General features: G+C 43.1%; 1 protein-coding gene across 10 annotated transcripts in view; it reads left to right on the top strand.

Annotated features, from left to right (window-relative positions):
* SH3PXD2A (SH3 and PX domains 2A) overlaps window positions 1-27,784 on the top strand; it is a 232,111-nt gene that overhangs the window by 155,740 nt on the left and 48,587 nt on the right. For 4 of the 10 annotated variants that reach the window (XM_010714667.4, XM_010714665.4, XM_085229164.1 and 1 more), the window contains 2 exons: window positions 608-655; window positions 9,400-9,531. In XM_010714667.4, the coding sequence (XP_010712969.1) occupies window positions 608-655; window positions 9,400-9,531 (180 nt within the window). Of the gene's footprint in view, window positions 1-607; window positions 656-5,198; window positions 5,674-6,092; window positions 6,283-8,472; window positions 8,767-9,399; window positions 9,532-27,784 lie in introns of those variants that run through there. The other 6 variants (XM_031554493.2, XM_085229167.1, XM_010714668.4 and 3 more) reach the window with 5 other exon arrangements.

Here is a 27,784-nt window from a genome sequence, read left to right as displayed (position 1 = left end):
CCTAATTTCATGGAGGGGGAGGGAAAACTTTTGACCTTGTTGATAACAATTGTATTAGCTTTTTCTTTAGCCAGGTTTCTGCCTCATGTTTGTTGGCTAAAAATAGTATTTCTATTTGTGCTTTAACTGTACCTTTGTATGAGCTCTGTATTCTTCCATGTCTATTACTTAATGCAATTCCAGGGTAACAAAATGCTTGCATGTATTGAAGTTCCATCTCTGTGAGTTGCCTGTTGGTCTTACGGGGATCATTAACAGCTGCAAAGCTAAATACTTTTGCAGGTCTGAGGCCTAATGAGTCAAACTGTCTCTTGGTATGCATTTCCTGTCCTATTGGGAATAAGTTCAGAGCATATCTTACTCAGATTTCAAATTTGAAGAACTACATGTCAGTTTCATAAGTTCACTAACTTTTATTTTACCTGGGTAGTTCTTATGACTTGATCTTTACACAAATCCCCGTTGTACTGACCCAACTCTAAAGAAAAAAGTTGATGTTCCTTTCTGTTTTAATCTGTTTTAATTAACTTTCAGACTTGCTGATATGATTTTCTTCTTTCTCTAATTACTTCCTTCTTTTATCGCTGCCCTTTTCTTGGATTTCCAGTTTGGATGTCCAGTTTGTCTGAGACTCCAAAAAAGAGTGTCGCTCCAGGTAACTTCTTGTGCCTTGCTGTTCTGCATGCTACTGGAAAGAAAAGACTGCAGTTCAAATTGTGTGTGGTTTTGGAATTGTGTGGAGTTTGGGACTGTGACTGTGAATTCACTGTCTCTGGCAGTGAATATCCAGGATCTGTTGTGTACCTGTGTGTTGGTTTTTTGTGATGCATGATTTTGATAAGGATGCTGAATTTTTGGCTTCTGCTGCACCCTGATGCTTCCAAAAGCAGTAGATGGCATTTTGCTGTGTGACATCTCCCTTGCCCAACTCCAGCTCTACAGCTCAAAGCAGTTTCTTGCCTTGTGGTGGGCTGACCCTGTCCAGCAGCAACACACCTGCACAACCCTATGCCCACACTGAGGGATAAAGGAGAAAAGACAGCTTTTTCACAGTATATAGAAAGGGTGTTTTATGGAACAGGTGAGACTGAGGAAGATGCAAAAACTGCAAAAATTGTCATGGGCATACAAGGAATCAGGAGGAAGGACGGATCAGGGACAAAACTTTTAGTGAGGTTGCTTTAGCTCAATATAAAGCAAAAGGTAAGCATTAGAGTAAAAAGCATTAGGTCCTCTCCTGAGTAACTAGTGGACTTCTCTGCCAGAGAAGATTCTTTCATGCTTCTCAAACTTGAAGTCCGTGGCTTGTGATACTTCCTTCTCTGTGAAGGATATGGGCAGTAAGACAACACATAGGTATCAAGCCAAGGAAGAATGGAAATGCTCCTGCTGCTTCCTGTGCTCAATTTGGTGAATATCCAAGCCAATGTCCTGTTCAAAGCCTGTGAGCAAAATCCCACTGTCCTCAGTGGGCGAGTGCTTGCTAGTCAGAGGCTCTTAGTAAGTAACACTGCAGTGATTTCAGAAATGCTGGCCTAGAAAGAAGTTCAGTACACCCCTGGGGGATGTTCTCTCCACTCTGAGCAGAACAGGTCTGATTTCAGGGTATTTGTACTTAACTGCTCAAAAATATCTGAAGTATTCGATCACAGAAGCATAGTGGTTAATAGGTCATCTGGGAGTTCAGACAAACAATGAGACTGAAAAGGAGGGCAGCATGTTGAGAAGAGATGATATTGCTTGGAGAGAGTGGCAAGGAGCCCTCAAATGGCCTGATTTGGAGGTAAGGGAGATACAGGGCTTGTTTTCTCTGGCTTTCTGTATTTCTTGGGACTGCTTTATGTTGTGGTTTGTAATACGGCAAATAGAATACTAAAGCCTTCTGAAGAAAGAGAAGGTGAAACTTTAATCAATACAAATTCCTTCTCTTCTGTTAGCTAAATGCATGTTGCTAGCTTGGCTTCAAAATCTGTGTGCAATGAAAGGGTAAATATAAGTGATTGATTGCTCTGTGTAGTGCTCAAAAAGGGAAATATTGATACGTCGTTTCTGCTGAGAAGTCTTCAGATGCACCTGCCCAGGTCTCTAGCTCCCCAAGCTGTTCCAATTCACATGGTCATTCAGTTGATTTCTTGTTCAAATGAATCCACAGCTCCAGCACTGGTTCTCTTCAGATCAGGCCTGCTGAGGGCTGTATTGTAATATGGAAGGTACATGCTCAAGCTGGGATTCTTTATCCTTGTGGTATCAATCTATGTCTTAGAGTGCAGAAGAGCGGAAGAGAAGCCAGTCATAGGACATGAACATGCTCCATTAAATGCAGACTCCAGCCAAGCGGTTTAATGTCTTATTTTGGAAGAAAATCGTGCCACACTGCCCGACCGTGAGAAGTGCCACAGTGGGATTTAGTGGGTGTCTCTGACTGCAGGCCATCGGGAATGCAGAGCTTCGCACAGCTAAGCAGCCTACTTCCCCTTGCCGTCATTGCAACCCATGTGCCAGGAGGGTGGTTTTGGGTGACCCAACTACTGTTGCATTCCTTGGCTGGTTGGCTTTGTGCGGTGCAGAGTAATGTGGGTGTGTTGCCACACCAAGCATGACTGGGGTGAGTGCCAATGTACATAGGTGACTTCAGCCTGGTGGAGGATCCTGTCTAGCAGCTGTGTGAAAATCTACAAATGGTTTAACAGATCAGTGTGCAAAATACTTCAGTTTTCTTAACTGTTGCTACCTGTAACCTAGTTGGTTGGAACGGCTGTTCAGAAAGCCAACTTTCCAAGGAGTGGAAAGAGAGGACTCAACTTTTTTTTTTTTTTTTTTTTTTTTTTCCCTTTCGCCCTCCTGCCTTTAATTTTTCTTGGCTCTACCTTAAAACTCAGCAGATCAAAAATAAAAAAATAAAAATCCTAACAAGCTCCAGTTGGCAAAGGTCAGCACTGAATTTCTCCATTTGTCAGGATTCAGTTGGAAATGCTGCTGAGCACTCTGAAGAAGGAAGAAACTAAAGTGGAGTGTTCACTTGAGAGAGTGCCGGGCATTTACCAAGGGCCAAGCTCCTGGTGCTCTGTCCATGGAATTGGTTTTTGCTGCTGGTTTAGTTGAGCTTCAGGCACATCCAGTGCTGGAAACCAGTCTGCCTTAAAGCTGCCACTTGTCCCACGGTCTTGAAGGCTCAGCCAGATCTTACCTCTTGGAAAAGCTAGAAAATACTGTGCATCCCTTTCACTGGGGGATGAATCCAAGAGAGAGCCTATTTTCTGCTGCTGTGATAGCAAGGCATATTCCCTTCCTGATGACTGTGTGTGTTGTTGGCTTGGGTACCCTATAGCTGTTTGTAGCCTCTTGGGCCAGGAGGGACTCTACATGGCTCATGGAGCTGCCATCTGTGCCTGGTGTCTGCATGTTTAGCCAGAATGATAATGACTGGAGTTGCAGCTGCTCTGAGCAAGATATTGCCCCATGCACTAGAAGTGTGCATGCTTAATGTGGACTTCAAGTGTGTGTATGAATACTTGCTCATGGAGAAACTCCTTGTGTGTTAATTATGGCCCCTAATTTCGGATGAGGGGGTTTGTGTACCGACTTGACCATCCCTGAAAGAGTGGTGCTCAACCCTGTATTACTCTCAGGCACTGACATTTTGGGTGTTGGATAAGGTTTTAGGCCAAGCTTATTTGGCTTTAAGTTACTTAATGATGAGATCCAAGCTCTCCCATCCTGCATTCAGTCTTCTCTGTTTAATAGCAGGGTGTCACCTGCTTCTGAAACTTCTCAGAAAACACAATCAAATGGCTTTGTCGTTAAAGAAAGAATGACCTAGCTGATCTCAGACCATGAGCTGCAGAAACAATGGAGTATTAATAACCCATTTGATATCCTTCTGCAAATATTTGTTTTCCTCTGTAATGAGACAAAAGGAATTTTGCCAGTACAGTTTTATTGCTAAGATCCAGAGGCTGAAATGGACTTGTACTGAATTCTTTTAATTATTATACGTGGTACTGAAGTTTCAGAGCTCAGGACTGTTAAACCAAGAGCTGTTGACTGCTGAAGTAAAGTGCTGTTAGAACTGGGGAGACCCCTGCCTACCAGAAAGGATAGAGATGGATCCTCTTTCTTACTGACACACGCTGTGAGTGTCCTCTGTGAATCATTGGTATGCAATTAGAGCCTGAATTTTGGGATGGGGCTGAGGGAGGGGACAGACTGGAGTGTTGTAGTGTGCAGGAGTATCCAGGAGATGAGTCAAGGACTGATTCTTTAGAGCATGTATAGGTTCTAGTCCTAGCAAGTTTTCTACTTTTGATCTGAATCCATATCTTCCCCAAGGAGATCTGTAGGAAGCTCTATCAGTCTCATTCCACTGCTTACTCTAGGAGTGAGTTAGTTATTTTAGGAACTGCTTTTGAATTTGCTCTGGGATCCGAGCTCTAGTGTAACCCCGTGTGCTTTTCATATAAAAGTATTTTTCATCACGTGTGCAGGATAAAAATTGCTTAGCCCAATTTTTAAGCTATCTTGAATTACTTGAGGATGTATCACTGGCAGAGGGCTTGAAGAAAACATGCAGATACAATGTGTTTATTTACCACAGAGGCATAGAACTTCTGATAAGGAAAAAAAAAAAAAAAAAAAAAAAAAAGAGGTAAGGGTTTTAGCTAGACAAAGAAAATCCATAGCTGAGGATGTGATTGTTGAGAGGGGATAGTCTGATTGGAGGATTTTAAATGGGATAGCTGCTGTTCTGGATACTCCTTCTTTTCTTCCCTGCCTGCTCTCAACTTTCTCCAAAGGAATTTCCCTGAGATACATGAAGGGTTACCCTTCGTTGGCTTTAAAAAGAAACCGTAGCTCTAAATGTAAGCCACTGCAGTTACTTTTGGAAAGTATGCAGCTCTGATGTGCTGCTGCTTGGTGAGCTGTGGCACTGGGGTGCCTTCTGCCAAGTGCCTGCATGCAAACCCTGCGTGTGCCCGTGGGGAATGTGCCAGCTGCAGCTCAGGTCTGGGAAGGAGGACTACCTGCCAGCTGTGATTCATGCTTGTGGTGTTCACTGAACGTTTGTGGTTTTGGCTCTTTTCAGAACTTCCACTGACCAGCCCAATCCTACATCATTTAGTCTGAATCTGTAAACAATTGATTGATAATCATAAAAGGGCAATATAAAGTCCAGCACACTGTATGGATTAAAAGAGCAGACATGTTTATAGCCTGATAACAACGGAGTACTCTGGCAAAGATCAGGAGTCTCAAATTTCCATATCCAGATGATTTTATTTTTGGAGTCCACTTGGTGGTTTTAATTTTTGGCTATTGCAAAACCATCATAGGTCTTAGCTGTTGCAACACTGAGGAGGAAGGAGCCACTTGGAACGGGAGCTTTGTGCTCTTATTTAGGAGGCTGTCCCACAGTCGCTGGGCTCTTGAGTTCTGCGGGAGGAACGATGCTCTCTCCTTGCTGCCTGGAGAGGGGGTCAGGGCGCAAGAGTATCACTTCATAGTGCCAGCTCTGGGGGCATGGACAAGCTCCGATGACACTTCTGCCCAGCCCTGGGAAAGTAATCGCAGAGGTGAGGAGCGGGAGGATTGTAAAGTGGAGCCCTATGGAGAGGAGGAGGGCTATCCTCAAGACTTTAACCAGGAAACGGACTCAAGGCAAAAATAAACGGAGAGGCAAGCAAACTCTTATTTCAGCCAGCAATCTGTCGTGCGCTCTGCTCTCGGGAGGGCTTGCAAGTTGGAACTGAACTGTAATACTAATTCTGCTTTTTTTGGGGGAGGGTTGGAAGGGAGCTTTACCTGGCGTGTCAGCCTTATCCTACCCTCTGCTCTCCATTCCTCCTGCCTGTACTGAAGAGGCTTTCCAAAAGTGGAGCTGCGATATCCATGGGGCATTGCAGTGTGCATGTGAGCTTGCTGGAAATCCTGCCCTGCTCTGTGGGGCTCATGATGCCCAGGTGTGATCCTGGGGATCCTGAGCCTCACTGAGGAGTCATTTATTTAAAGATGCCTGTCAGGGTTGGAGGACTGAGAAGGGCTGAAGTTTGTACCCTGCTGGCTCTGTCTGAAGGGAGTAATGGAACAGCTGAAACCAGCCTGCCCAGATAATGTGCAAGGCTTCAGATTACTGGGAGAAGCTGTTCCCGTCTCTTTCAGCTCTCTCTTCCTTTACTGTTGAAGCCTTTCCCACTGTAAAGTGTCTGAGCCTGGGAGAGGATCACTTCGGGGACTGCAGGGTTACCCTCCATGTGGCTGTGTACAGCACTTCAAATTTAAAGCAGGGTGAGATGATCTGCTGTAGCTGTAAATGAACAGGCTTATTTGACTTTGATTACATGTTAGACCAAGGAGTTGTGTGGCTTTTTTTGCCTTAACAGGAGTCTTGTAACGCTTAAATCAGCTTCTGTTAAAATGGTCTCTTAATTGTAAGTGTTGCACCAGACACTGTAGTGACAAAGAAGTCCTCCTATGCAGAATGCTTTATCTAAGCCAGGACAGGATAGACTGCTGAGTTTCAGATATGTGAATACAGATGGACTGTATCTTGGGTTTTTTTGTTGTTGTTGTTGTTGTTTTATTTATTTTATTTTATTTTTAGAGAGAGAATTGCGGAAGTGGGTTGGCAGTGCTCCTTCTCTGGGTTTGCTGGCCGGGGCACTCCCCTGGCACACAGTCCCTGGCTCAGCATGGGTGGCTGGTGTGGGATGTCTGCCAGCCTGCACTCTGGCCATGGCCCGGCTTTGTTCCCAGCAGGGACACGTGTACCACACGAGCACTGCTCCTGCCACAGAGGCACTGCTGTCTGGTGGTTTTTGTCCTAGGACTACTGCCTAGGAGGTAGAGAAGACATCTGTGGTGTGTGTGCGCAGCACATAGCTTTGTGAGTGTCCTTTGCTCCCTTTGCAACTGTTTGGTCCCTCCTGCCTTTCTAAGCACGCTGAATTCTTTGCATGTGCATAAATACATTGCCATGATGGCTTTTGGTTTTGGTTAGAGAATTCTTGGGCAGAAATGAAGTGGGGGCTGTAGGCATTGCTTGCATAAATCAAGTGAAGAAAGGTGCTGTTGCTTTTCCCCCTTCCCAGACTGGAGAAGGGACTGTGTGGGAAGCAGAGAAACAGGGGAAGGCATCTCCTCACACTCCTGATAACACAATTAGTACTGGTTTAAACTAGAGCACACAAATCAGGCTGATTCATTGTGAACAGAAATATGATGCTTCTTTAGAGTGAACAGCTATGGTAAAAACTGAATAATAAATCTTAGTATTGTCAGTTCACTGCTTTCTTCCCCTGTTCCTACTGCTGGCTGTGGTTCAGCCATCCACAGAAGAGCTAAATCTCTTAAACACAAGCTTCTGGAGGAGATGACTCCTCTTTAAAGAAAGTTAACCTATGGAACATGAGAACAGTCAGAGGCAGGCTTAGGAAGCATGAAAGTCATCTGATTTTCTGGATTTCTTAAGTCTGGTCCAAAGGGAGGCAGCGTGGCAGTGTTTCCTTTCAGGAAGATGTTAAATTAATTGCTTTTTGTTTAAGGATTTTCCTTGCACAGGATGCTTTCTAATGACTGATGCACTCTTTATCTCTCTTTTGGCAGGAATGCTAATTATTTGTCTGCGGAATTAGTTTGCATCTGCAGTTCAAATACATATATGCGTGCTGCTTTTGGAACTGCAATGCAACACTGAGCATCCTGTGCTTAGCTATTAGTCCCCCAACTTGTCCAGCGGACAGCTTCAGACCATGCTGCTTCCTTCCTGTCTCTTGTAGCCAATTTGTCTTCAGAGATTGAGGAGACCTGGAGCCTGCTCCTGGCTCTGCCCCCATCACATGAAATGGGACTTTCAGCAGGTCGTACATCTGCTGCTGTCTCCTTTCTCCATCTGCATCTTAATCTAGAGAGACGGGAACTGCCTTTTACTGTGTAAAATGTATGATATACTGTTGGTCCAGACAGCTCTGCCATTATAGACAATGCTGCAGTTCAGGAAACCTGTAAAATAATTTTGCATGAAGGCATGTGTCTGGTGGCTCTTAGCACAGAAATCCAAGGTGCTTTTTGTTCTGCTCTGACGCTTTGAAGAATGTGTTTTTGAGGGAAAATTAAGAAACTTTGAGGCTTTCATGACCTTTCAAGGCAGTTTCCAGGCAGAAGCAGTGCTGTGGTGCCTGTGTTTGGAGGAGCTGAGTATGTACTGTTTATGTTGCATCAGAGCTGTGCCACATCCCGTGCAGTGGTGGCAGCACTGGGATCCCCCCCCATGCCTGGTGCAGCAGTGTGCCTGCCCTGTGACTCCTCCCAGAGAGTACAGTTCTGATTTTGAGGTACAAAAATTAATAAAAAAAAATAAATAAATTAAAAAAAACAATCAAAAAAAGAAGGAAAAAAAAAAGAACCAAAACAGCCAAGAAAAGCTCGAAGGCAGCAGGGGAACCGAGAACAGTTATTTTGCACCTTTTTTTGTCTCTGTTTGTACGAGAGCCTGCAGTCATTCATAAATGGCTCTGACAGCCAAGAACCTTCAGTACGAAGGAGAAGCAAACAGGGAGGACTGTCTATAAGACCTCCAAAAAGGCACCAAAGGGCGATGGAGAAGGAAGTGGGACGCACCGTGCCTGGCCAGGGACGCTGCACTGTGCTTTGCTCTGAGGCTGCTTCTGCACTGGGGAATGCGGAACCGCGGAGCTGGCAGGGGGCAGGCAGGGGGTGGCCGTGTTTTAGCAAGGATCTGGCGCTATAACTTTTTTTCTTCTTCTGTTTCAAGTAAACACTCCTCCCCGCCCTCCCCTCTCTCCCTCTACCCCACCTCCCTCTCTTTCAATCCCGCTCATGTGTTTCTATTTAAGGGCTGCAGTGCAGACGAATATGATTGGCATCTACAGCCCCCTTTTGACTTTCAGCTCAAGCCTTTAGAGTGGAGAAGGAGCTGAGACGCCAAGGGGAGAGCTGTTTTTCTTTTGGTTTACTGGGGGGATGGCTCAGCTGTGGATTTATGCTGCTTCTGCCCAGGATTTTTCTCTCTGAATGGGAGCAAGGATTGTGGAAACCATGTTGGGAAGAGGTTTACTTTCAGAATCCATCATGAAACTTTGCGACTAAATCACTATATTTTCAGCTCCTTTTTGAAAAAACAAACAAACAAACAAAAAAGCATTTTTTTTTCCTCCCCTTTTTCTTCCTCTTCTCTCCAATGTCCCTCTGTGCTGCTGGGTTGTGGGCCAGAGGAGGCTATTTCTATATGGCCAGCCATTTGGGGATATGCTGCGAGCCAAGGTTGTTTGCTGATTCGCTTGGCTCTGGTGACAACTTGGCCTGTTGTGACTCGGATGGACGGAGGTCGCTCTCGAGGAGCCATGGCTGGAAGCTGGCTTACAGCTTGCTTTTTCCCTTCCCCAGGTGCTGATGCTAGTTCTGAACCCATGATCCTGGAGCAATATGTGGTGGTGTCCAACTATGAGAAGCAGGAGAACTCTGAGATCAGCCTCCAAGCTGGAGAGGTCGTGGATGTCATAGAGAAAAACGAAAGTGGTAAGACAACTTTGTTGCTCGTCCTTCTTTCAATGGTCAGATTTTTTCCATGTGTTCCTGTTCTTTCAGTTTCTTCACTGCTCGTAGCCGTACGTTAGCTCCATCTGGTACAGTTACTATGTCTGGCTGAGGATGTTGAAGTTTCTCAATGTTGATTTGGGCTGGCGGCCAAATGTTGCCTTCTACTGTAAGAATGTTTCATGGGTTTTGTGTGTTAATTAGCTGAAGTACACTAATGGAAAATGAAGGTGAAGGAGAGAAGGGTTTGCAGCTAATGAAGTTGATGTATAGTAGATGATCTAGTTGCCCTGCTGTCTCTTCGAGTCTCCGTCAGCATTTCCATTACTAACTCCCCTTTTTGGAGGATTTATAGGATGAGTGTTTAAAAATTGCTTGGGGTGAAACTTGGCTTGACAGCTTAGCCTGTGGCCCAGAGCTCAATAGGGAGGGAAGGGAATGTACGTAGATAAATACATGGCCGTGTACAGCTTCAAAACTTCTTGCAGAAGCGTTAACTGGGGAGTTTAGAGGCAAGGAGGCAGAGCCTGTAATGTAAAAGCAAGATGAAATCCCTTCTTCTGCCATCCGTGCAATAACCAGTTTGTACTTGGAAAATGAGATTCTTGGCAAGTCTTTGTATAGATGTCTTTTGTGTGCTTTAACTCTTGGATGCCTGCTAGCTTCGAGTCAGCCTAAACAAATGTATGAGACTGTGTACATGGTGGAGCAGGTTAGCAGCTGGTTTAAATAACTGCCTGTCTTCAGCAGCTCCCCTCCTCCCTCAAGTGCTCCTTGTGCATTAATCCAGAGCAGTTGTCCAGGGCTGTTCTCCAGCCCACTCGTGACTTGTGTGTCCTCATCCAGAGGAGCTGCTGGCATTTGGAGCCATGCTTGCGAGGCTTGCACTGAGGGAGCTCTGCACGCAGGCTCTCCTGGCTGGCTGGCTCTGGAGTGTGCTGGCAGGGGAACCGGGATGCCCTGGTCAGGGGCTTAAGTCTATTTCTCAGAGCTCTGAGTCAGTTTGTCCATAATGATGATCATGCGTTGCATTTATGTATTTCTTCAGTGGAGTGGTAATTTCTCTGCTGTATGAAAACCTAATGCTGGCTTAGCTGTGTGAAGCAGTTGCTGGCCAGTGACTTACTGTGGTGTCCAAAGGAACAGCGTGTGGGAATGCACTCACTCGGGTGAATAGAAATGCCTGTCTTCTGGATACTGACTGTATCACTCACAAAACTAGTGAAGGCCAAAGTGCTAACTTGCCCCACTTCAAAGCTCTCACTGTGATTGTAAGGGAAAAAGAGCCTCAATTTCTTCAACTCTGGACTAATGGACAAGCCTCCTCCCTTTGGAGTCTGAGGGCTTCTCATTGTCAATAGTGGGCACGCCTGCTGACAGAACAAGCCTGGCTATTGTGGCAACTTGTGTTCATATCCAGGATATCCCTGGTTTTGATAATGGCTTATGGTACTGAGGAAACTAGGTTTAAAATAATGCAAGAAGCATCTCTGAATTTCAAATTACAATTCCCTTGTTTTGTTTTAATGTGGCTTCTCTGCCTTGCATAGTTCACAGTGTATTATACTGAGCCACGTGATATGTGGAGATGCAAGAGGGTTTAATTTTAAGGAGTGGGTCCAGAAATGTGACTCTGAGGAAACATCCTTGAACTTGGGTTACAGTCTTTGAGACTGTATTCTCAAGATGCTTATCACCTAGGCCTCATGATGCTCATATAGATAAGAAGAGATATGAAGCATCGGATCGGTAATCATGCCTGTACGAGAAACCATGGCACCAGTCAGTGATGTACAAAGCATCACTTGCTTTGGATGCTTCTCTGATCCGGCAAGGAAATAATATTTTAGTTTCTCCGTGAGCAGGACTCCAAACATACAGTCTAACTCTCTGCTGGGTTAGGGGTATCACAGGAATGACTTCAATACTTTGCATTCTTGTCTTTTCTGGAAACTGGAAATGGCATGTAAAGGAACTAGCTGAAGTTTTCTGAAGTCTGAGCTTTTTAAGCTTGCAGCTTGGTTTGAATGCGGAATCTGTTTAGTGTAGGAAAGTGTGTCTAGAATATGTGGTTATGACCTCTAAGAACATAGGGATACACTTTTTTTTTTTTTTTTTAAAGAACATAAGATCATTTGGACTATGCATGTGGGTGGCAATTCACCTCACTGTACGGTAGTACTGTCTTCGAAAGTGTTGTGAAACTAGAGCTGTGATGGTATAAATTAGGCTCGTTCTCCTCCCATACCCAGAAAGCAGTGATGAAGCATGGTATTAAGTATGGCACTGCACCAGGGACAGTGTCAGCAGTGAACTTTTGCCATGTGTAGGTCCTCAGGACAGGAGGGAGGGAAGAATAACTAGATAGCTTACAGTGCCATTAGACTGAACAGTGTGCTTTGAATGTGGTGATGGTTCTGCTGGGCAAATGTTGCAAACTTTCTTGTGTGTATACCTGCTAATATGTGGTTTTGGAGGGGGTTTTGTTTGTTTTTCCATATGTACTTTGGGAAAGGTAAATAGGATAGCTAATAGGCATGGCTGTCTGCTTGATTTTTTTACTTTATTTTATTTATTTATTTTTTAAAGCTTTGCTTGAATAGAGTTGCATGGTGATGCCTAGGGACGTGTTAATAGTTCTTTTGTTTTCCAGAGCGGGTGGAACCTTAGGCTGGCTCTGTTGCACTGCTTTGTAGGGAAGAAACACCATGGCTTTACTGGCCAGATGGCCCTTACACAGTGATGTTCAGAAGCTGTTTCCAAACAACAGTGCCAGTTTCATGTTCTTCTGAAGGTTTTCTTCTGAAATGTTTCTAGAGCCTGAGCTAATTATCATCTCCCTGTTTGCCTCCAACCTGTGCATCCTTCTAGAAGAATTACACCATTCTTTCCAAGGTTGATATATCAGGTAGAAGCAGAGGAGGAAATAAAAACCTTCCAGCGTATCATATATTGAATTCTTACCTGGTTATTATCCATTAGGTTAACTTTATGTTAAGTGTGTTACACCTACCATGTAGCATTATTCAGTGTTATATCTGCCACATAAGCAATGGGATTTGAAGCATCTTGCAATCAGACCTATTTGAAACAGAGTTGTATGAAGTTGTCTTCATTACTGAACCAATGGCTCAGACTTGGATATCATTTCAAGTAGAAACTTCTGTTTGATATTAGGACTTTAAAAGCAAGGTCAGTGTAGCATGTGTGGTGAATAAATCCCGAAACCTTTCATCTCTGTTATGAAGCCCATGGGTCACTGTAACCTGACTGTTGCTGCAATTGCCATGGAAGCAAATTTTGCTGGACTGGAAGATGTGTGTAGGATTTCAGTGCTTCAGAACAAATTACTCAGTTATGTACCAGCTCCCAGTCTTTGAAACATATTTTCTGGGTAAAAAAAAAATCTTGGTTCAACAAAAGCTGCCTTTCAGACCTTCCTCTGAATAATAGTTGCACGAGTGGAAGGTGTGCTGGTATTATCATTGCTTTTAAACTCAAGTGGGGAGGGAAAAGCTGTATGTAGCAATGGTCAGAAACGCATCGGGATTGAAGTGAAGGTTTACATTCTCTCCAGCTGGTGTCTGGGAGCAGGCTGCAGTTGCAGGGCTGTGTCTGACGGGTTTGTTTAAATGTGCTGTGTAGCCAACATGCACCGGCCAGCTCTATCTAAACATTTCTGTGTAGCAGGGATAGCAGTGTAAATAACTGACGCGAGTGTTGTCTGTCAAGTGCATTTGCTTCTCTTACACCTTAACTAGAAAAGCCTCGTGGAATGATCTGAAGGTACGTATTTGTGTTGGAACAGTGAAATGTGACTTTAAAGCAGGAATCTGATGCAGATTTCTTTGAGGTAGAAGGGGGAGGGACTCAGCTCGCAGCTCCCTCCTTGCCAAGTTCTGTGTGGATGTGGCTTGAAACGGTCAAATTATAAACTGTGGCAGCAGTGTTTGCAATGGAAAACCTGACAGACAGGGAAGCATAAGCACATTCCGAGCACCTCTGCTGCTTGGCTGTGTGGTGGGATGGAGCTCTTCCCTCACGGCCCCTGTGAGCTGCTTCTGTGGTAGGGGAATAGAGGGATGCCTCTTCAGTGGGGCTGAGCGGGATGTAACTGTTTCCTTTGCTATTACATAACTGCAGACAGATTTCCAATATTATATTGAAAGCTACAAAGCTATTGCAGCTAGTGTAGCTTCCTTAGGAATGAGAGAGCCCTTTGGGAAGGGAGGCCAGGACGTGGGGTATGGCAATGAAGTGTCACTATGAGGAAGGCCTCTGCTTGTTAGGGTGCCCTGGCTTTGGGGTCCCCAGTGTCAGATCTCTCTTCTAAGCTCACTATCCCAACTAGCATTAATTTTCAGTCCTGTTCATTAGAGTCTTGGTTTATTAACTCTCTAGTGACAACTTCCTGTCTCACATCTGCTTTCTGCTGCTTCACCTCTTTCTCTGGGATGTTACCATCTTCATGCTCCCTCATTTGTACATGACAGGAGCGTGGCACTGTGTGCAATGGTAACAAATGTCTTTGAGCATTAGATTTATCTTGTAGAAATTGGCCAAAGTCCAGTGCGCTTCTGTTTATTCTAACAGATAAGTGATACGTTAGCAATATCCTAGGCTCCTAATGTTAATGGAGCTCTACACCAAATCACAAATACAATTACTCTGTTTATTTTTAAAATGTCAATAGCTGAGCATCCACCAGTTGGAAGTGTTGCCAGACACTGCATACTTAATTGCCATCATTGTGCTTTATTTCAGGTGCAAGTGTGCATGCTGGCTTTCCCTGGAAATTTTTCTTACAGAGCATTTCAAGAGAACATCGTCCAGCAGATGTGACTCCTATCTTAATTTCTATTTGTACATCTAGCCCTGACCTGCTCTTTGTTCTGAGAAAACTAATTCTTTGCATTTCCATTCCTTCCCAGCGTGGCTGTGTATTTGAATTGCAAACTTTGAAAGAGACCATGTTGTGATACAAAAAGTAAATACTGCCTAGTATAGCGGGCCATTCTTGAGCTGTGCCTGGAATTTTAGAAGAAGAAACAAACACTTAGGTCAAATGCCTTTCCTCTAGCACTGGTGATTTCATCCAGGAAGACAGGTTTAGGTAAGTGGCCAGTGCTAAATGCTTAGAACAGCCTGTGTGACTGCTCTTGTGTGAATCAGTGTTCATAGTTCTCCAATGAATGGAGCTGAATTTAAGAAAGGATCATCCCAAATTCTTATTTTGAAAAGTAAGAGCTGTCTTCAGACTGCAGCAGTGACACCCAGCATCCTGTTTTGAGCTCACTGCTGCTTCACTGTGTTCCCTGCCTTTCTGCAGGGAGCCCTGCAGCAAAGGATACTTGATCCACGTATGAATCAGTTCCTGTCTTACCGTGGTTTTCTGCCCAGCATATGTACTAAGGCAGTGTATGTACTGAGGCAGACAAACACAGGCCATCTGAGGAGGCAGGGTGGGTGATGAGGAATGTTTGGCTAGAAGTTACTGGAAAGTTGTTTAATATCCTAAGAAACAGTCTTTGTAGAAGTTTTTCCTCCAAACAAGGACAATGCTGGCAAAGCATAGATGCCTTTCTCCCTCAGATGCTTGCAGTTCCATGGCTGGAGGTTTCTCCATGCTGGCAGAGTTTCATAGCCCTCTGTGTTAAGGGAAGCAATGCTCGATTGTGAGCACTTGCTTGTCTCAGTTGCAGCAGCGTCTTTGACTCTGTCTTCAGGCTTTTTGGAGTTGGTGATCAAGGCTGGTTGTTCTCATGTTTTGTTTTGCAGCAGTATAAGCAAAGCAAATTCTGTTGGTGTGTCTGGTGGGATTTATTTTAAGCTTTAGCTGTCTGGAAGCTGGCGTCTGTGGAGGGAGCAGAGATGCCTTGTTTTAAACTAGTCAATGGAAAAAGGGTCATTGGGGTCAACGGAGTATTGGTAGGATGAACTGGAACATTTAAACTAATCCAGGCTCTGTGCTGACTCCAGATGAAGCCTGAGACAAGCCTAGAGCAGAGATAGAAATGGATGGGATGATTTGCTGTAGCCAAGTCATCACTGGAGATCAGTCCTTCTTGGGAACAGACTGACCAATCCTGCAAAACAGGCACTCTCTCTTCCAGTGGCCTGTTTGCAAAATGTTGAATGGATGGAGAGAACTCAACACTCACACCAGAAACAGCCAAGTCAGCAGGAGATGAGGAGGAGCCCTTCTTCCTCTGCTTTTGCCCCTGGGAGCCCAAGGGTGGGGTGACACTGTCTAATGACTTTAGCAGCTGTACTAAGCTGGAAGCAGCCCTTGACAGCCTACTCTGACCTCTGGTGATTCTGTTTTGTAAGCATATTCTAATCCATTCTTTGTTGCCTTTATTCTTTTTTTTTTCTTTTTTTTCTTTTTTTTTTTTTGCCTAAAGTAATTGGATTTTTAAATGTGTCTCTGCAAGGGTAAAGAAGTGGTGTTTGCTTTCCCTTTCTGACTGTTAAACTTTCAGTCAAACGGTCTTGATATGGCTGAAGCCATTATTCAAGCTTTGAGAATTTAGCTTGGATTTACTGTATTCACAAGGAAAGCACGCAGCAGTGTTGCTGATGCAGTTGCTGCTGAGCTGTGGTTCGAGGCTGCCCTGTACATGTGCTTTGATAAGTTATTTGAGGCTACTGTTTCTAAACCTGCCTATTGCTTGAACACCACGGTACCAACATCTCAGCTGAGGTTGCTGTATAAAATTCTTGAATTATGAATGTGTTGTAATATTCATGCTGCTATCTTGTGGTATCTAAATACTTTTCTTCTGCTCTACTTAGTAACTTACATGGCAAGCATTATGTGTTTCTGTGTTCAGGCCTTGGAAGGGAATTTGCCAAGCTGGAACCAAAGCAAGGCTGTTAATGCTCTGGTTTCATAGGTATCTTCCCCCACTGTGGAAAATCAGATTTTCCTCCATTGCTGCCTCTGAAATGGCTGTGTTTTTGGGGCTCTGCAAAGGAGTTGAGTGGGCTTCTGCTTTTCTGTTCAAAATACTTGTTCAGCCCTGTGGCAAGGAGAGGTTGTCCTTTAAATTGTACGATGATGTTTCCGTTTTTGCTGGGAAGCCATTCTGCATTTCATAGATATTGTTGCTTAGTTTGTGCAGCTCTGAATTGCAGTGTGTGCTTGCTCTTCTTGATGACAAACTCACCTGGAACATTTGAAATATGGCTGTGTGTTAACTCTATGCCTTTTGCAATGCCTAACTGCTTAAGCTTTCCTGGAACACCTCCAGATGGCTCTGGAGATCTGCTAGGAGGGATGTTTTGCTAGATGGGATGGAGGAGTTGATGGGCAGCTTGCTGCTTGGGTCCTACTTGATTTGGAAGCAGCTCAATGTTTTACTTAAGTGAGCTTCAGTGCATTTGTAACTAATGCTAACTAGTAGTATGCTTCCTCAATTCTGTCATAGAAACTTTTGATGTTGTAAGGTGTTAATGACTGTTTTCCAGGCACTGCGGCCCTATTTCATTTCTCCTGTAGAGAAAAACAGTTAAGATTAACATGAGGTACCATGAGGTTGTACTACTTTAAAGCATTCCCCTCTTGAATCGAGCTTCACATCCTATCTATGTAAAATTTGCTTTCAAATTGCCTTTCCTGGTACTTCTCTCCAGTTGGAGACACACCAAAAAATGAACTTCCAATCTGAAATCACACATGTAGCATATACTTTCCTGAAATGCCTTGGGCTTCATTTTCATGTTTTTATCCAGTTCCCATTGTTTCTCTTAACCTTGGGCAACAGCTATTCTGGCAGGGTTAACTTAGTTATGCATCTTTTTCTTCTTTACGTAGCCATCTTAACTCCAGCCACTTCAACTTCTATGTTCATTTGCCTTTTCTTTAGCTAATGTCATGTCTCTGTGGGACAGTTCTTTTCTGATCCCACCCCACCCCCCAAATTTCTTTCAGTTAAGGGAAGGGTTATTGCTGTAAATAGGAAGTCTTCAGATTTATTACATATGCATCTACTAATCTGGGAAGTAAAGTAAATGGGTTCCCTTTTAAACTTCACTCTATTCAACTTGATGCAGAACAAAATACTACTACTGGTTTAGAGTTGTGTAGTTCTGTAATTTCTCTAGAGAGTGCATTTCCCCTACTTGGAAAAACCCAGCAGGGCAGCCCAACTCGCAAGCCTTATGCAGGTGGGCTTGAAAGAAATCCCGTAAGATTGCCAGGTCAGTGAGTATGAGCACTCTTCTTGTTCCCAAATAACTTTGAGGGTAGTTTGAAGGGAAAGGGAAAGTCAGTGTCAGCCCTCACAAAGATTGTTCCTGTCTGCAGCTGCTATGAATTCCCTGTATTCCAGGGGATGAGATCCTTAATGCACTATCTAGGAGGAGTGAGGGAACATGTCTGGACTTCACATTTGGTAGGTGTGGACATGAAGTATGTGTCAGCACTTCTGAGACTGCCCTGATGATCTATCTGCTCTGGGAGAAGATGGGAAGTGATTACTGAAACCATGGACTTGATACTTTATTTCTTTACAAAGGCAATTTAGCTTTGGAGGAATTGCGCTTGTCTCTAAGTGTGGAGAAGCCAATACCAAAAGCAAAGCTACCTCTAAGTCTGCTGTACAGCACAGCCAGGAGCTCCTGAGTGGTAGACTCTCTCCCAGACCTCTGTAAAATTCAGTTCTGAAATTTCCAGCTGCTTACAAATTCACTCCTTTTTCCCTTCTCATCTAATCCTGCTGCACTGAGCCTTTATACTCAGGCAGAATAGTTAAAGCTGTTCTGTTTCCACTGCATACCCTGTTTGGAGCCCAGGATGGCAGGCTGAGAAGGAAAAAATTTTACACACCATCCCTGATTGGAGCCTTTATTCATTACCTCCTGTTTGTGCAGTCACTGCCAGTTTTGGGACCCTGAAACCTGCCCCAAGAAAACGTTTCCAAGGAAAATCTGCTTTTCATATTAGAATACATACACTTTCTAATGATTGGGTTTCCTATATCAGCCAAATAGGTCACAAGCTCAGCGCTGCTGCAAGGAACTACCTGGGGCCAAGAAGATACAGGGCTGTTATGGAGATCTTCTCATTGGTCCCGTAGTTGCCTTGTGATCTTTAATTAAAAAAAAAAAAAAAAAAAAAAAAAAGTATATGGGTACGTATATGTTAAGAAAACTATATATTATATATATAAAAAGTTTTAGATCTTTGTAACATCAAAGTTTCTTAAGAGAGCAAGTCATAGTGAAATAGTTTTAAGTAAGCCCCTAAAATACTAAACCTAATACACAGTGACTGACGTCTTCTGCCCTTTGCTCTAGTTAATCAAGAGAGCAATTATACACAAAGGCTTTGGCTCTTGCGGTGACTTTCAAGCCTGTTTTTGTTTTTCTTTTCCAAAGTAAGCAAAAGACTGATAGTGCATTTTTATTGTGTCAGATGAGGACGAGATTAATAAAGGATGGAGATTTTTTTTCCTCCAAGCTGCACAGAAAATAAGCAGTTCTAATAATACATTGGCAGTAAAATGGAAGCTGTAATCATTAGCAGACGTGTTTCAGTTACAACCAGTAACATAACTCCTTACTTTTGGTTTTCATGTTAAAAAGAGTTCAGCTTCCCTGCAGACCAATTTTTTGTCCATCTTCAGATTAAGCAAAATCTATAAAAGTAATTGCCTTGCTTTGGAGTTTCATAATACAATCAGATTTGGGGGGGTGGTTTGAAAGAGGGGTATATGTCTTCCCTTCTGCCCCTCAGGCAAGGACATCAGACTTTCCAACATTCTTGATGGAGACTAATTATTTTTTGGTAGAAAGATGTTGGCTCATGGCTGGATTAACTGAAGTAGTTCTGGAAGACGCAGGGGATGAGAGGGGCTCTCTGGGATCTCTGTTTTACTGGCTGGCTTCTCTTTACTATTTTTATTGGCAGGTTTGTTTTCTTGTATCTTGATACTGTGTGACTTCATCTGAAAGTTTCACATGCAATGGGACATCACTTTATTATTTCAAATGAAACTGAAGTGCAGTTATATTGGCAGCATAGTTGAACTTCAACTTGGTAATAGTGCCAAGTATTTTCCAGACTGTGCTTGAATCCACTTCTATTTCTCCCCACAATGCAAACGTGTGCTGGAGAGACCCAGCCTCTTGCTCTTGAAAGTTGTTTTAATTCTGTTTGCAGAATCACCTCCTGCTGCTCTTCTCCTCTTGTGTTGTGTGCACACACCCTTTCTGATAAGCAGCACATGGGATGGGCTTTAATGAGAGCATATTTTGCAGCAGCTTGGAGGGACAAGGCAGTGCTAGATGCACTCACACTACAGACCTAGCTTTGCTCCTGTATGACACAGCTGCCACATTTGCTTAAGAATCCTGGGCTGGTTTGGTACTTGGATCAAAGAGAAAATAAGCTGCTGCATTTTCATGATTAGCAGCAACTTGACTAGCTGGCTTAACACTGGCAGGCACATGCACTGTCTGACAAGTGTAAGCAATCACCTTCATGAATTGATGTCTTGAGGCATTGTGCTGGAATGATGAACATAAGCACAGATGAAATCTGTCCTCCTTAAAGGACAATGTATCTTAAGAATTCTAGCTGCATACAAAACAAAATACAAAATTGGAATAGCAAATATCAGTATACTGAAACATTGTGTGGGACACGATGAGGGTGGCAGCAGGGTGAGTCTCCATACAGAAGTGAGCCTAGGTCTGGAAGAGTAGCATTTAATATCAAACTTGAATCATGGGCTTGAACTTTGGATAGTTCCTAAGTAGCAATTTAATCTCCCACATGACCTTTTATAGCACCTGTATGTTCAAGGAGGCTTTTTTCTTAGCTGAGCATACCTGCAGATTCAGGGTGGATAAAAATGAACTGCCACTGACCACTTGAAACCCTAGGTTCAAACTCATGGCCATCTTCTTCAGTGCTCTGGAAGTCACTTTGAAGTCTGTATTTGAGTATATGCAGGATAAAGATTGCATGAACTGACTTAAAGGAGTGAAGGTGAAATTCTATCTTTTAGAGGCAGAAACTGTCTGTCTGAAAACAGGATCAGAAACTTGAGAGCCAGTTTGTTTGATCTTTTTTCTTACTCTTGTCTAAAATTCTTGCCCTTACCAAGAAGGAAACTAAGCAGATCATGAAGAACCAAAATTACAGGATGGCTGCATGTTCAAGATGTTATTGCAAATGATTCTTCTTTCATGTAGACCTTTCTTAACCAAAACCTCTTTGAACAAAAGTAGAATGACCAGAAATGGTCACTTCTGTCACCAGGCAAATGGGATAACTGAGCCTTACAGAAGATGCTATTTGCTCCTCCTGAGCACAGCAAGTAGGGCTGGTTCCTGAACCAGCTACAAATTAAATTATGAACTTAGTCATTCCAGACATCCTTGGTGTATTTTAGGAGCAGACTATGCATTTCCTGGGCTTTTAGCCTATTAATTTTAAAAGAAGAAGTGAGTGTCTGGAGGTTGGTATGTGAACCCTCACACTCAGCTGAGAACTGGGAAACTAAACCCCTCTTTCTGAAAAGTATCAAGGTTTGAGAGCTAGCCATATGAAAGGGTGTTGGTTTTTTCCATCGTGCTCCAAGGATTCTCCCTTGCAAACAGTCCTAAGTAGAAACCACCACCCATAATGAGGTTGCTATCTTCAGAATGTGCATGTGGGAATTTGGAGACTGGACAGTCCTGGGGATGGTTGGTCACTGGTTTAAATTTGGTTCATGTTAGTAGGAATTGTTTGGTGGTATTTAAAAGAAGTTGATACTGGTTTCAGGGAAATTTCCATTACAGCTGAGATGTAGCTACCCTTTGCAGTGCTGTAACGGAGGCCAGCATTGAGGCCTCCTTGTGTCTTGCACTTGAGTGGCACAAGGGCCTTTTTTCCAGTCATTACGCTTGGAGACCAAGTGCCTCGTCATGCACATGTGTGTTTTAAGGGCATCATGAAAGTGCAGTATCAAAAATAGTCACTGGGCCAGACCCATCCACATCTCTAAGTGAAGGCTGAGGGTTTCCAGGCGAGTTGCTCTTGCTTCTGTAAACCAACAGCATCAGGTCTTTGAATCTGTACCACCAAGTGCTTCCACTGTCTAACTAGTAATTATTTTCGTGTATCCCCAGATCATATCAACCTTCCTCTTCTATTTATTTCTTCTTTGCCTCTTGTTTAACCAGACTCATGAATAGCCAGACTGGCCCCAAGTAAATTGATAGAAAATTTGGTAGAAATTTAGTGAGTATGGTAGGGGAGGCCTGAAACAAGCAGTGTTGATGGGGATTAGTGACTTCTTATTCCTTTCCTCCTGCATCTTTTGCAGGGAATACTTTATGGTAAATGCTTTTTGATCCTTTTTGAACAGCAAAAGCCTCTGTTAATTTTCTCCTGTCAAGATGTTTTGATCTGAGGAAAATGTAATGCGGTGCATTCCTCAGTTAGGAAAACAGAAATCCCATGTTTCAGCAAGACTGAGGTTTTACCTCAATCAACCTTAACAGCGTGATGATGCTGAGGCCTTTTTCTGTTGCTCTCCAAGCTGTGCCTTCATTGGGTTTTGGTGGTTGGACCAAAATTGCACTTATAAGGTAGAGCTCTGAAGTCAGACCATCCATTGGTACTTAGTGTTTTTCTTGCAAGTGAGTTGGCAGGGAAGAGCCTAGAATGCTGTAATTGAGCACTGAGCTAGACTCAGTAAAAGCCATTGCTTAAGAAAGTGGATTTCACAACTGTAGTCATTCAGCTGGAGCCATGATGGAGTTCAGAACTGCTTATCTTTGATTTCTGAAGCTGAACAGTAACTCTTTCTGGGAGAAAGTTGACTTGTAAAGGCTGGAAACAGCAAACTTCCACCAAATTCTTGGCTATGGACTATACTTTCCATTGGTGACAAGAAATAGCCATTAAAAAAAAATGGCTGAAGAGACAGCCAGAGGTGGTACAGATAATGATATGAATAAATGTAGCTTTTATTTTCATAGTTTGTACTCTGCAACATATCTGAAGCCTTAGCAATGTCAGTCAAATCAAATCAAAGACAAATCATTTGTCTTTGGGGACTAGTGTATCTTTGGGAACAACTTGCTGTTTTGACTTTCTTCTGAGGTTTTTGTAGTGGGATAGAAAGGACTGATTAATTCCATAAGCTGTATTGTTAATTCAACAAAGTTGATGAGAAGTGTGTGGCCAGTGTCCCTGGAAATGCGTGTTATCTACGGGAGGTGCCTTGTGAAAGGTGGAAGATCTTTAAAATTATTCAGATGTATCTCTCATGCCTTTTCTCTTCTGGCTAGTTTTTGCTACCCCTGCTCTACAGTAACTGTGATAACTTCTATTATGGCGTCGGAGTGGAGTCTTTTAACTCCTTGTTTTTCATCCAAATTTCTCTGCCCTTGTTTGTGCTTTACATTCTGGAAAGTCAACATTGAGGTAACAGTTGACTGAGATTTGTAAAGTTGTCTTAGTGAATGGTGTGAGTAACAGCATTGCACAAGTCAACAAATAGTTTCTGATCATCCCAATTCTCATAACTGGGTACCTAACTGAGGTTGGTATTTGTGTGCTCATTTCCACTAGACCAGGTTTTCCCAAACTGCATCTACCTAACCTTGAACACTTCTAGGTATGTGACAAGCTTCTGTGTTTTTGCTGGGTGTGTACAACATCATAATCTTCCCTGAAGTGAGAGAGCTGTGCCTCCTGTCACCAGCTTGTGACAGGCTATTGCATTGGTATGGCACGGAGGACCACAAGCTGTGTGATTCAAAACCAGTGGGCACCAGGACTGGCTCTATTCAGTGACAACTCATGAAATTCATAATGCAGCAGTAGCCAGGATGCTTCTGAGTGTGTAGGAGGTTGACTGCTGTTACGCAGCTCTCCTGTTTTGTTTCTCTGCTATCTGGGACTTGAGGACTTGGAAGTGCATGCTGGCAGAAACAGAGCTTTTTCACAAGATTCTTACTTGGAGAACTGAAGTCACGTTGTGAAGTCTAAATCTGTAGTGGAATTTGTTGGTGTTGATTTAAGAGGCCCAAGAACGATGCCAGAAGTGCTTTTTAAAAATAAAATTGCAAGGTGTTGACTAGTCAAGAAATGTTGAGACACTAGTGGAGTTTTTGAGCAAGTGCTTTCAATTTGTATTTGGATATTTGTCTGTCCTCTTCAGCTTCAAAGCCACTTGTATCTTGTTGGTGGAATTTTGCCCAGAAATGTTCAGAAATCACCATTTGAAAGATAGTACAAGGCTGTTGGGGCAAAGGACTTCAGGGTGTGATCAACGATGGGCTGAAGAACAGGCAGCAGTGAGAACTTGCCATTGCTGCTTGAAACTGGTTTCTGAATAGGTGGCAGAGTCTCTGGAAAATCCAAGTGGAGTTTCTTATGGAAATCAGAAGTAGGCTCGGGGTGAAATATGAGCCCAGTACTCAGCCTCTGCTCACACAAATGGAGTATTGCAGGCTTGTCACTGTCATTTTTTCCCAACAGTTCTCTTCTCTGCAGTGAAAGGTACTTGGTGGGCAGCAGTGGGAATACAACCAGTGTTTCCTTTGATTTGTGTTGCATTTTGTAGAGCATCTTGCTGAAGATTCCCACTCTTTTATTAGCTTGCTGTAGCATTCACAGGAATAAGCTGTTAATGTCATATGGCTCCTGAACTACACTTCGACAGATACACATGGGTTCAAGATGAGAAAATAGGTTTCCAATCCAGACTTTCCCAAAATAGGAGGAATGCAAGTTGCGTTCTGTCTAGCATTTTTATTTTGGATAGGAGGCTTTTGGTTAATGTCAGTCCTGGAGGAGGGGAAAGCTGTCAAATGCTCCAGAATCCCAAATGCTTTTTGTATAGTGGCTACAGCCAAAGACACTCAAGTGTTGGATTTTTGTTGAGATTAGTGAGTGGCTTCTTAATCATATGATAGCAGCATCGGGCTTTCCTGGTGAAAAACAAACAACAAAAAAGAGTAAGCAAAAGTTAGCAAGTCCTAACAGGAATGTACACAAATGTCAGAAAGCTGACTTGTGGCTGCCTTTCTGCTTCTTTCCAAATTCCTACTGAAAGCTTGACTTTCCCTTGAAATTCAGGGAATAAGTCTGTGTTCTTTCCCATTGTATCTGTCTCTCTCCTTGTTTTTGAAAGGTTTCTACTACTTTAGCCCGTGGTAGTCTATCTTGAACATACCATCATGGATTCACTGCCTCCTTGTGGAATGTGGCGAACTCCCTTCCCTGTGCACTTTGTCCTCCAGGTTGACTGAATAGCCTGATGCTGCTTGTGCAGGAGGAGCTCACTTGCAGTTGTGGTCTCCCTGTTGCAAAGGGAAGTAGCTGTGACCTGAAGTGTGATTCTCCTCATGGATGGGAGCTTACTATTAAGTGGCTTCTCTTACTGTGGCATGTATCCAAGCCATTGTGGAAGATCTGGGTATTTTTACTGATGACTTTGGCATGAGAGAATGAAATTCTTGGAGCTTGGAACTCTTCAGGAGAAGAAAGGAGAAAAAAGAGAGAAAAAAAAAACACAAAAAAAACCCACCACACCAAACAACAAAACACCAAAACAAATAGGCAAAAACACCCTGATCTGAGAGTTTCCTGTAGTTCAGATGTCCAGCATTCTGAAAGCAAAATAGAGCCATTTCTCCTAGTGCCCATATGATACCTCTCTATGCCTTGAAGGCTTGAATGTTTGACGTGATGGATTCTGGCTGAAATGTCCCTTGTAAGACAAGTGCATAATCACTTTTCGAAGCTTCCCAGAAAAGGGTGAGTAGCTGCAGGCAGGCAGATCTCTTTGCTGCGGTGTCTGAGCAGAGCTTCAGTCTGCTCTCAGCAAGGAAAGCTCAAGTAATGGTTTCCCATCTCCAGCCTTGAGGGGCCATGGTTATGCGACTGGGCTACATAGCCAGAGAAAACCAAGATCCTAATGGAAAACTTCTTGGAGGACTTAAGCTGCTCCTGCACATCTGTCCTCCTTTGGAAAAGGTATTATGTGTTGAAGTTATGAAATATTGTCAGAGGGGAAAGTGCTCTCTGCTCTCCAAAGATCCAAGAGCATCTAAGTGAATGTACATGGTTCAGCGGTGTATTGAAGGCTTGGAGAGCCAAAAACTGTACTCTCCATTTTATGCAGAGAACAGAAGTATGACCGTGCCAAAGACAGTTAAGCTGATACCTACCGGCCAGGAGTTGATATATCTGCCCAACTTCATCTAATTTCACATTAATGTGAAAAACAAAGATTTGCACAGACTCTGTGCGACTGGCTTCACATAGTGAAGTGACACATGAAGATGTGGTATGGCTGTGTTTGATTTACCATATACCTCTTTGTAGCCCAGGTTTCTGTGCAGTTCCAGTTTATTATTGTAAATGCTATGCACCCATTTGGAATCCTCCTCTGTTCATATTTAAAACTTGATTGTATTGTTAAAGCAATGAGAACGTCTTCGTGGTGAGGGTTTTTGTACTGACTAGCTTTGCTTTGATGTGCTTGCCAAACATCTGTGTGCTTTCTATATATTTTTCCCCTTGCCTTCAGGAAAAAAAAGGCTGGTTACGTTTATTTGTGGGTGAAATACTTTGCTAGCAATGGTTGTAAATCTGAAGGGCTGAAAATTGTCAAGTGAACTCACAGACAATAGTAACAGAGAATAAGGAATTAAGACTGGTATGCAATCTGGAAAATAATTAAAATCTTCAGGTTTTTTTTCCCTGCTGGCATAGGGATATCTAGAAATTGGAAATCCAGCAATGCTTCTGATTTGGGAACTTTAAACCACTGCAAAGTGTGAACACTGGGGTGAGACCAGTGGGGGGGCTTAAAAATGCTGGAGTCTTTGTTGGCCCAGGCTGTGCTGCATGGGCAAGAGTTCACTGCTGATGGATCTGCTGTCTTCCTAAGTCTTCTGATGCCCTACCAAAAGTATCTCTGATTTAGATGAGCGGTGACTTAACTAGTACGTGCTGATGTTAGCTGGACAGTCATTCTGTACTGTTGAATCTATGTACTGCTAAATCTGTGGGGGACGGCAGCGGGGGTAATGAGAAAATGACACTGTGTACTGACCCAAAAGGGAGTCTGATACAGTGTGTTTGGGTTTGTTGCACTGTAACTCCAGTTCAGTATGATTTTTTTTTATTTTTATTTTTTAGCTTTCTTGATGTCCAGGTAATAAAGTAGCTACAGGAGTGTTGATGTTTAAAGAAACAGATAATAAAGAACTTTGTATTTCACTTTTCTGATTTATTTCTTTCATTAGGTGATACAATCACTGTAAGGGCAGTTTCTAATATTTTTTTCTAATATTAAAAACAAACAAATGGCTTGATTTTAGAGATACATGAATGAAAGCTCTGGCCTTTACCAGTTAAACTCCTATTCCACATACAATCATATTTGAGTTGGCCTCAGGATGCAAAGGTGACACTGATGACCAAGAGCTGCTTTTGCTTGCAGCTGGCTTTCAGGAAGTCCAGCCTCTTACTGAGCACTTCGTTATGATTCAAAGTACGGATGTTTTTGGCATGTTTTCCCTGTTGGACTTGAGATGATCTGAGAGAGATTATAAACTCTTTTGGGGCTTTTTGCAACTCTCATTCCCAAGAATCCCCATCTGCCAGTTTGGGGATTTGCTGGAAGTGCTGTATCAGTGCTGCAGAGATAATCATCAGTGGTGTCTGCAGTGGTGCTCAACAACTTTTGGCTCAGCCAAGGAATGTGCCCCTATCATATCCAGGGTGCCCCAGATGTACTTGCTGTATCAGTACAGAGAAGAACTGTTGAATCTGCTGCAAGGCTCTCTAGCCACGCTTGTGTTTGGCTTGGACACTGTCATCCCATGCTCAGAGCTGGAGTGTATGTTGGCAGCAGGGAATCGTTGTCACACAGTAATTCTGAGCACAGAGGAGTCAAACTAAAGTTCATTTTGTCCTCTCTTCAAACTTACAGCAGGCTCAAGTTGGCAGGGGGTGCCTTAGCTGCTTTTCTTTCTTTTTGAGTGGTGTTTTTTTTTTGTTGTTTTTGTTTTTTTTTTTTTTGTTTTTGTTTTTTGTTTTTTAATCAATAACTCCTCTCTGTAGTAAGTCTTTTGCTATACATGAATTAAACCTTGTGCTCCTGAGACTGGATGCTGGTTAAAGACAGGCATCTTGCTTGCAAAATAAGTCTCTGTGTCAATCCCATTTTAAATGGTATAGTTATAGGCATAGAAATAATGGTATGGGATCACACAA

Source organism: Meleagris gallopavo, chromosome 8, assembly GCF_905368555.1.
Source record: "Meleagris gallopavo chromosome 8, MGAL_WU_HG_1.1, whole genome shotgun sequence".
NCBI lineage: Eukaryota > Metazoa > Chordata > Aves > Galliformes > Phasianidae > Meleagris > Meleagris gallopavo.
The sequence above is the reverse complement of the archived record's forward strand: the minus strand, read 5'-3'. Positions and strand labels throughout refer to the sequence as shown.